The sequence below is a fragment of the Danio rerio genome, chromosome 23, assembly GCF_052040795.2.
Source record: "Danio rerio strain M-AB ecotype USA chromosome 23, GRCz13ab, whole genome shotgun sequence".
NCBI lineage: Eukaryota > Metazoa > Chordata > Actinopteri > Cypriniformes > Danionidae > Danio > Danio rerio.
This window is the reverse complement of record NC_141043.1, coordinates 44,367,501-44,377,500: the sequence shown is the minus strand read 5'-3', so window position 1 is coordinate 44,377,500 and position 10,000 is coordinate 44,367,501. Positions and strand designations below refer to the sequence as shown.

The window sequence follows — 10,000 nt, the reverse complement described above, 5'->3', positions numbered from 1 at the left end:
TGGAATGTCTGATTCTGGGATTTTCCTGAAGTCTCACGAGAAAAAGGTCTGAGTGAAAACTTTCAAAGTAAAACTAACTAATAATGGCAGAAAAAAACTGCAGAAGGAAGGAAGCTTCAGTGTTGTTGCATAAACAGTAGAAATGACCCAGAAGATCAGCAGGTTTATTCAGATTTCTGCTGTAATAAACATATATCATATACTGTTGGCTGATCTGGTCACATATTACAAAAAAAATTAAAAAATAAACATCATTTACAAACAATAACCATGTAACTGGTTTTGGTTTTTATTTTTTTATTATTGTTTTCATTTATACCAAATTATTTATTATGTTTGTATTGTTATTATTATTATTTTATACATCTGTATATTTATTATTTTATTATTGTTGCTGCTAACTAAAATAATTAAAAAGCTAAACTATTAAATATCTATGTTAAATATCTAACTTATTTATAATAACTTATCAATATTAAACTATCCATGTTAATGTTATTAATTATTTGTAGCATTTAATTAATTTTTTTTTTCTTTTAAATGTTTAAAGTGATTGACTTTTTGGATATATTAAACAATAAATTATATTATATTTGATACTATTGTTATTAATTGTATGCTATTTTAGTGATATTTTAATGTTTAATAAATTAAAATCATGTAATTTTGATAAATATTCTAAAGGCTATTATTAATATTGTAGTTGTTGATGTTGTTGTTGTTATTAACTTATTTGTAGCATTTATATAATATTTTACATTTTTTAATTATTTAAGTGATTTTTTTTAGATATATTAAACTATAAATATAAACAATAAAATAATACAAAAAACTAACAATTACATAAAAAATTTAATAAAACATCTTCACAAAAACATGAAACAAATGTAATATTATTATTAAATGTATTTATATATTTTATTGATATTTTAATGTTTAATATATTAAAAAAATTATGTAATTTTGATAAATAGTTTGAAGACTATTATTGTTGTTGTTTTTGTTATTATTATTATTATTATTATTATTATTATTATCATTGTTAACAATAATATTATTATTAATGTTGTTGCTGTTAACTTATTTGTAGCATTTTATTGTGAATTAAATATATATATAATAAACTAAATAATCAATAAAATGTATAAAAATACAAACAAACAACATCAATTTTTAAAAAAAACTCTAAATACATATATTATAATTTTATTATTATTATTATTAGTAGTAGTAGTAGTAGTAAATATGTTTGTTATTTTATTGTTTAATATTTAAAAACATATTTCTCAGATAATAGCAAACTATAAAATAGCAATTAATTTGATACAAAATCTTGAAATATACTTTTAGAAAAAAACTAATAAATACTTAAATAAAACTTCATAAGACCAAATTTAACAATATTAATAAATAAATAAATAAAATAATAAATAAAATAAATATACAAAAATATAATAAATACATAATAAATACATAATAAATAAATATATATGTACATATAATGAATAAATAAATAAATAAATAAATAAATAAATAAATAAATAAATAAATAAATAAATTAATTAATTAATTAATTAATTAATTAAAAAAGCTAAGTCTCTCACCCTTTGAGGTGCATGATTTGGAGTGCATTACACAAGTGATGCAAACAGCAAATACAACAATCTAACCCTCATAAACTCATTAGACCACACAAACCCAGAACAGAATTCCCAACAAACACAAACACACACACTCTGCCTCAAATTCACCAGGAGAAAGTTTTGTTTCACTTTCACATGCGTATGTGAAAGACAGATGAAGAGAGTCTGCTCTTACGCAACACAGACATCAAGTTCTCAGATAACAAGAATCATCTTATCACAATGGCGCACACACACACACACACACAAAATATAAATCAGCAACCACTTTCACTACATTCTCTGACAGCAGCTGTGTTTTCAAACATGTTATAGCTGGACTGAATTATTTTTGCAGTGATATAATGTTAAAAAAACAGCGTTATCAAGATACTCTAAATCCACATTCAATCCACATTTAGCAACCCATGCAGAATTAAAGGGTAAATAAAATAATAAATAATAAATAAAATAAATATACAAAAATATAATAAATACCCTTTCGAAAGGGTGCCAAAAAAGTGGTGCGGTATGGTTCGGATCGTTACGCCTTTTGACAGTGGAAACGGCCATAAACGCGTACCAAACTGAACAGTAGCGTACCACTCAGTGTAAAAGGGCCATTACACCACAGTTTACTGTAATAAAAACTAAACAGAATTTTTTTTTTACTGTTTTCAGTTCTCTGTATTACCAAATGACGTAGCACATTCATTAACAAAGAGTCGTGGGCTATAATATATACAACATAATACACTTTACTGTTATGCTTCTTTAATAATAAATGAAAATAGTATTTTTTTGCATGTTGGGTGTGCGTAAAACGACATTACATAACACTCTGAGATTCCATCATTGCTCCTATTTAAGGGGCAGTTCACACAAAAATGAAAGTTCTGCCATCATTTAGGCTACACACCTTTGTGTTGCACACAAAAGAAGATACTTTGAAGAATGCTGTTCACGTCAATACTACAGTATTTGTTTACCTATGACATTAGTCAGCTTTCTTCAAAATATTTTGAGTGTGAACTATCCCTTTAATGCTACAATTTGCATCACGTTCTAGTTTAGTGTAAAAGTAAAGGTGGACAGCTAACATATCCACATCTGAACTTACAATAGTATCTTTCCAGTCAGTAAAGACTCCGTGAAATAATTTGTACTGCCTCCTATTTACAAGTTTTCTGTTGAACACAAAAAAAGATATTTTGAAGTATGCTGAAAACCATTGACGTTTATGCTATACAGTATTTGTTTACCAAGGTTTCCAGCTTACTTGAGGGATTTTCTTACTTGTCTTAATATCTTATATGGGCTGAACGAGAAAAAAAGAAACTCCTAAAGGTCTGAAACCACTTGAGGATGAGTAAATTAGTCAGCAAATTTGTATAATTTTGAGTGTGAACTATCCACTTGCAATACCTCCACTTTAAAGAGCCCATATAAAGCAGCACATCCAGCCTGCAAAGACTCCATGAAAGAGTTTGTTCTTACGCACTGCCTCCTGCTTGGGGTCAGGTAAATTCTGTCATCATTCACACACCCAACATCATTCAAAACCATTGGTTTCCATACTATAGTATTCGTTTACATACAATGTTAACATTAGTCAGGTTTTCAGCATGCTTCAAAATATCTTCTTTTGTGCTCAACAGAAAAAAAGAAACTCCTTGAAGGTTTATAACAACTCGAGGGAGAGGAACTAGTGAGTAAATGTTCATTTTGAGTGTGAACTATCCCTTTGACACTACAATTTGCATCACGTTCCTGTTTACTTTAACCCTAAAGGTGGACACTTGACATACCCACATCTGGCCTCACAACACTTCCACAATAAACGCCAAACAAAGCAACTTTTTCAGTCAGTGAAGACTCAGTGAAAGAGTTTGTATTCGCTCACTGCATCCTGCTTGGGGTCAGCTAAATTCTGCCATCATTTACACACCCTTTATTTCACGTTTCAAACCTTGTTGAAGAAAGCTGAAAACCATTGGCTTCCATTCTATAGTATTTGTTTACATACGATGTTAACGTTAGTCAGGTTTTCAGCATTCTTCAAAATATCTTCTTTTGTCATTCATTTATTAATTTTCTTGTCGGCTTAGTCCCTTATTTAATCAAGGGTCACCACAGCAGAATGAACCGCCAACTTATCCAGCATGTTTTTTATGCTTTACGTTTTTTATGAGAAACATCCACACACACTCATACACTACGGACAATTTAGCCTACCCAATTCACCTGTACTTCATGTCTTTGGACTGTGGGGGAAACCAGAGCACCTGGAGGAAACCCACGCGAACGCATGCAGGGAGAACGTGCAAACATCTTCTTTTGTGTTCAACAGAAAAAAAGAAACTCCCTAAAGTTTTATAACAACTCGAGGGAGAGGAAATAGTGAGTAATTTTTTTATTTCGAGGGTCAACTATCCCTTTAAAACTATCATTTGCATCACGTTTCTTTTCACTTTAAAAGTAAAGCTGGACAGTTGACTGAAAACCATTAACGTTAATACTATAGCATTTATTTACCTATGACGTTTTTCAGCTTTCTTCAAAATATCTTCTATCAAAATATCTTTTCTTACTCATCTTAACATCGAATCTGTGCTCAACAGAAAAAAAGAAACTCCTGAACGTTTGAATCAACTTGATGAAAGAGTAAATAGTGAATAGTAAATAGTAAATTCATTTTGAGTGTGAACTACCCCTTTAATACTACAATTTGCATCACGTTATTGATTCAAAAGTAAAGGTGGACACTTGACATTTAGTGTGTTTAACAGAAAAAGTAACTAAATCCTAAAGCTTTGAAACCACTTGAAAAAGAGTAAATAGTGAGTAAATTTTCATTTTAAGTGTCACACAACCACCGATCGCTCTCCAGAGATAGCTGGTTCTCACACGAACTCTCAGAACTACATTTTCACATTTCCCAGGACTACATTTTCATACATGCACTGCTCCCAGACACGCACGTCTGTTCATTCATCTATTCTAATTACAATCACCAGCTAAACCTTGTCACAGACTGATATCACACCATACATAAGCCACTCATGAACTCATCCAGGTACCGAGTCTTGTTTGCTTTACGGTGACATTACAACGCGGTTCCCTGTATTGTTTTCTCCGTGTTAGACCTTAGCCCTGTATACCCTGTTCTCCTGTTTAGCCGCCTGCCTTTTGACCTATTGCCTGAATATTGATTACGATTTTGGATTTGCCTGCATATACCTGTTAACACCTGATTTGACCACTGCTTGCCTGACGCTGAATAAACCTGCATATTGGATCTTACCTTCTGTTGTGAGTGTCACTCCCCCCAGTCGTTACATTAAGGGTGAACAATTGCTTTAAAACAATTTGCATCACCTTTCTGTTAACTTCAAAACCACCTGAATGACATTCAAACAACTTAAGAGAAAGTAAATAGTGCTCAATTTTGCCCTTTGATACTACAATATGCATCACGTTTCTGTTTACTTCAAAAAGTAAAGGTGGACAGTTGACACATCTGGACTCACAATACTTCCACTTTAAACACCAAATAAAACAATTTTCCAGTCTGTAAAGTCATTGTGTATTAATGTTATAGTAAAAAGACTTTGTTGTTTGTATAGTGGCCTATTTGTTTACCTACAATGTTGCATCACATTTGCATCACATTTCTGTTTACAATAAAACTAAAGGTGGACAGCTGATGCATCCTATCTGGACTCGCAATTATTCCAGTCAGTAAAGACTTTGTGTAGTTTATTAAAAGACTTTATTGTTTGTATTTGCATAACTTGTATACACACTTTAGTGTGTTTAACAGAAAAAGTAACTAAATCCTAAAGCTTTGGAACCACTTGAAAAAGAGTAAATAGTGAGTAAATTTTCATTTTAAGGGTGAACAATCGCTTTAACACAATTTGCATCACCTTTCTGTTTACTTCAAAACCACCTGAATGACATTTAAACAACTTAAGAGAAAGTAAATAGTGCTCAATTTTCATTTTGAGTGTGAACTACTCCTTGCATCATGTTTTTGTTTACTTTAAAAAGTAAAGGTGGACAGCTGACATGCACATCTGGACTTGCAACAATTTCACTTTAAAGACAAAAAAAACAACAACATTCCAGTCAGCAAAGTCATTGTGTAGTAATGTTATAGTAAAAAGACTTTGTCGTTTTTATGGCCTATTTGTTTACCTAAGATCTTAGTCAGGTTTTCAGCTTTCTTTAAAATATCTTATTTTGTGTTCAACAGGAAAAAAAGGAAACTCCTAAAAGTTTGGAACCACTTGATGGGGAGTAAATAGTGAGTACGTTTTCATTTTGGGTGTGAACTACCCCTTTAACACTACAAACTGCATCACGTTCCTGTTAACATTAAAAGTGAAGGTGGACAGTTAATATATCCACATCTGGACTCGCAATACTTCCCCCTTAAATAAATAATAAAACAACTTTGCTGCCAGTACAGACTTTTTTTTTTTGTATAGTTTTTGTTTACCTGCAATGTTAGTCAGGTTTCTTCCAAATATCTTATTGTGTGTTCAACAGAAGAAAATGACCAAACTCCTAAAGCTTTGAAACAACTTGATGAAGAGCAAATTTTCATTTCGAGTGTGAACTACCCCTTTAATACCACAATTTGCATCACATTTTTGTTTACAATAAAACTAAAGGTGGACAGCTGATGACAATTGCTTTAACACAATTTGCATCACCTTTCTGTTTACTTCAAAACCACCTGAATGACATTTAAACAACTTAAAATGAAAATTGAATCACTTTTTTACTTTCTCTTGAGTGTGAACTACCCCTTTGATAATACAATATGCATCACGTTCCTGTTTACTTCAAAAAGTAAAGGTGGACAGTTGACATATTCACTTCTGGACTCACAATACTTCCACTTTAAACACCAAATAAAACAACTTTCCAGTCAGTAAAGTCATTTTGTAGAAACGTTATAGTAAAAAGACTTTGTTATTTGGTAGTATTTGTTTACCTGCAATGTTAGTCAGGTTTCCAGCATTCTTCAAAATATCTTATTTTTTGGTCAACAGAAAAAGTCAGAAACTCCTAAAGCTTTGGAACCACTTGAAAAAAATAGAGGTAAAGTTGGTTTTATATTCGCACATTCGTTCATTTAGAAGTCTATATATTGTTTACCATGTTACTTTGAATATTCGATCAGAATTAGCATGCCAGTATGACTTGAAATCAACATTAACACTGTTTATTTGACCGTGAGCAATGTACTTTGATAGTCATTGGCTGCTAATATGATTTCACTATTTAGAGTTTGCAAATAACACTTTTATGAAATTATATTATTAACGGAGAAGTCTGAATCTGCTAATATAAAACCAACTTTACCTCCATTTGAAAAAGAGTAAATAGTGAGTTAATTTTCATTTTAAGGGTGAACATGCTTTAACACTTTTAATACAACAATATGAATCACCTTTCTGTTTACTTTAAACCTAGCTGGATGATATTTGAACAACTTGAGGGAGAGTAAATGGCGAGTAAATGTTCATTTTGAGCGTGAACTACCCCTTTAATACTACAATATGAATCACGTTCCTGTTTGCTTTAAAAGCTGGACAGTTGACATATCCACATCTGAACTCGCAACAATTCCAGTCAGTATTGACTGTGTAGTATAGAAATATAACTTTGTTATTTGGATAGTATTTGTTTACTTACGATGTTGGTCAGGTTTTCAGCTTTCTTTAAAATACCTTATTTCGTGTTCAACAGAAAAAAAGAAAGTCCTAAAAGTTTGTAACCACTTGAGCAAGAGTAAACAGTGACTAAATGTTCATTTTGAGTGTGAACTATCCCTTTAACACTACAATTAGCATCACGTTCCTTTAAAAGTGAAGGTAAATAAAGTAAAGGTGGACGTATCCACATCTGCACAAGCAATACCTCCGCTTTAAACCACAAATAAAGCAACTTCTCCAGTCAGCGAAGACTCAGCGAAAGAGTTTGTACTCACGCACTGCCTCCTGCTTGGGGTCGAGCGCCTCGGTGTTCTCCTGGATACGGTTGACGGTGTCCCGGAGCGCGCACACCCGCCGGTTCGTGAAAAGCAGCTCATTCTCGAGCTCCTGGAAAAGCGAGCAGGCGTGTTTGGCCAGGTCCGACAGCTGGCGCAGGGTCCGGGACAGAGCCACGTTACTGAAGGCGCACAAATCCTGAAGCAGCTCGTCCTCCGTGTCCGAGCGCCTGCACAGCCACTGGGGCTCCACGATGCGCTTGGAGAACGGCATTTTCTCATCTACAGTGTTTCAGTATAACATCCAGCCTGGGACGGAAACGCAAACAGGTTCCATTTGTATGTACAAAATAAAACAAAAATGGTTAGTCCAGGGTCTCTCGCGGCTCGTCCTCCATCATCCTGCACACACACACGCACACTTTCATTCACACACACTGGTCCGCGATGAGATCCGCCGCTGCCGCTTCTGCAGCCGCTGCCGTGTTTTTCTGCGCTTTAAACTCAGCGAGTGCTTTTAAGGAAAGGCGGCGAGAAACCCTGGAGCGGAGTGGAGATCCCGCTGGATCTGGAGCGGCAGACATACATTCAAGAAGCGCACAGATGTTTACTCGGCTAGTCAAAAAATATTAATCGGATTTACTATTCCTTTTAAATTTACCAATATATAATTATATATATTTATATATATATATAATTTTTATATAATTTTTATATATATAATTTTTATAATATAATATTATATATATATATTTACATATATTATATTATATATATATATAGCCTGATTTAAGCAAACAATACAATTTAGTATACTGGTCTAATAAATTAGATGTTTACACTGCTGAAAAATGATTCATTGGATTTAATAATTTTGTTTTGTGAGATAATGGGTTGCAAACTATTTATATGGCCTGTATTTAAACAAACAGATTTGTTTAACAAACTCAATTTGTTTGTTTAAATTCAGCCTGAACAACCAAATAAAATATAGTAATGTTTAACTTAATGTGTTTGTTTAAATTCAGCCCCAAATAGTTTATAACCAGTTAACTTTTGTAAATCCAACACTATAAAACCCAAAAAGTGAAGGTAACTCAAACCGTTTGAGGAAACCAATTGCAACAAACCATTCAAATTCAAAAACCAATGCAAATGAGTACTGTGAACTCAATCCAGTTGAGTAAATGGAGCAACTTGAGCACAGTAAAACGCAAGAAATAAAGAGAACTCAAACCAACTGAGTACTGTAAAACCCAATAAGTTAAGGCAACTCAAACCGTTTGAGGAAATCCATTGCTACAAACCATTTGAGTTAAAAAAAAAAAAAACTAATCTATTTGAGTACTATAAACTTACTGCATTTAAATTGAAGTAATGAGTAGGGCCCACACGAAATCTGTGCATGCAGAATTCCGTAGATTTCCACAGATTTTTAGCCCATCATTGATTCTGCTTAATTACTTAAGTAAATGTGTGTACATTCATAGCTAAAACGGCTATAGATGCATGCATCAATGAGGTTTTTTTCATTACCTTCAACACTGAGTTCAAAACTCTTTTCACATGAGTAGAATGAGAAGTAAATTTTAACTTAACTACTCATTTCACTTGATAAAGTTGACTGTTGGGGTTTATAGTAAATAAAAAAAATTTTAGTGATACTTAAAAAAAGAGGGCTTATTATAATATAAAGAATTTCAAATATGACATGTTTGTTTTGTTTAGTGTTAATGTACTTTGCTTTTTATAGTGCTTTACAGTATATTTACTACATCATATACTGTATTTGAATTAGCCTTTCATATTTTCAATTTTGTCACTAAAGTTAACTTTTGTCATTTTTTGAAATGGGTGCCATGTTGGCTCAGTGGTTAGGCATTGTCGCCTCACAGCAAGAAGGTCGCTGGTTCGAGTCCCAGCTGAGCCACTCACTTTGCATGTTCTTCCTGAGTTGGCGTTGGTTTTCTCCGGGTGCTCCGGTTTCCCCAAAGACACTCCCTATAGACACTCCCTAGAGTTAAAATTTGAATAAACTAAATTGGCTGCAGTGAGTGTGTGTGTGTTTTTGTGAGAGAGTGTGTGTGAATGAGAGTGTGTGGGTGTTTCCCAGTACTGGGTTGCTGCTGGAAGGGAATCAGCTGCATAAAATATATGCTGGAATAATTGGCATTTCATTCTGCTGTGGCGACCTCTGATAAATCAGAGACTAAGCCGAAAGAAAATGAATGAAAGGAAACTCTTAACCGATAAATAAACAGTGATTAAACAACCTGCACTGGCTTTGTGACAACTGCAAGAATCCAGAATAGTATAGAATAGAACAGTGGTTCTCAAAGTGGGGGTCGGGACCCCCCGAGGGGTCGCGGGGCAA

General features: G+C 33.0%; 1 protein-coding gene and 1 long non-coding RNA gene across 5 annotated transcripts in view; one reads left to right on the top strand and one right to left on the bottom strand.

Moving 5' to 3' along the window:
• Positions 1 to 8,099, bottom strand: part of nhsa (Nance-Horan syndrome a (congenital cataracts and dental anomalies)) — a 212,338-nt gene extending 204,239 nt beyond the window's left edge. For all 4 annotated transcript variants that reach the window (XM_087307630.1, XM_087307631.1, XM_087307632.1 and 1 more), the window contains exon 1: positions 7,627 to 8,099. In XM_087307630.1, coding sequence (XP_087163756.1) covers positions 7,627 to 7,900 — 274 coding nt within the window. In that variant the 5' untranslated portion in view covers positions 7,901 to 8,099. The remainder of the gene's footprint in view (positions 1 to 7,626) is intronic.
• Positions 4,399 to 8,155, top strand: LOC147838280 (uncharacterized). Its single transcript, XR_015524053.1, has 4 exons — positions 4,399 to 4,462; positions 5,249 to 5,330; positions 5,519 to 6,734; positions 7,016 to 8,155. It is a non-coding gene; the product is annotated as an uncharacterized LOC147838280 (long non-coding RNA).
• The last annotated feature ends 1,845 nt before the right edge of the window (positions 8,156 to 10,000 follow it).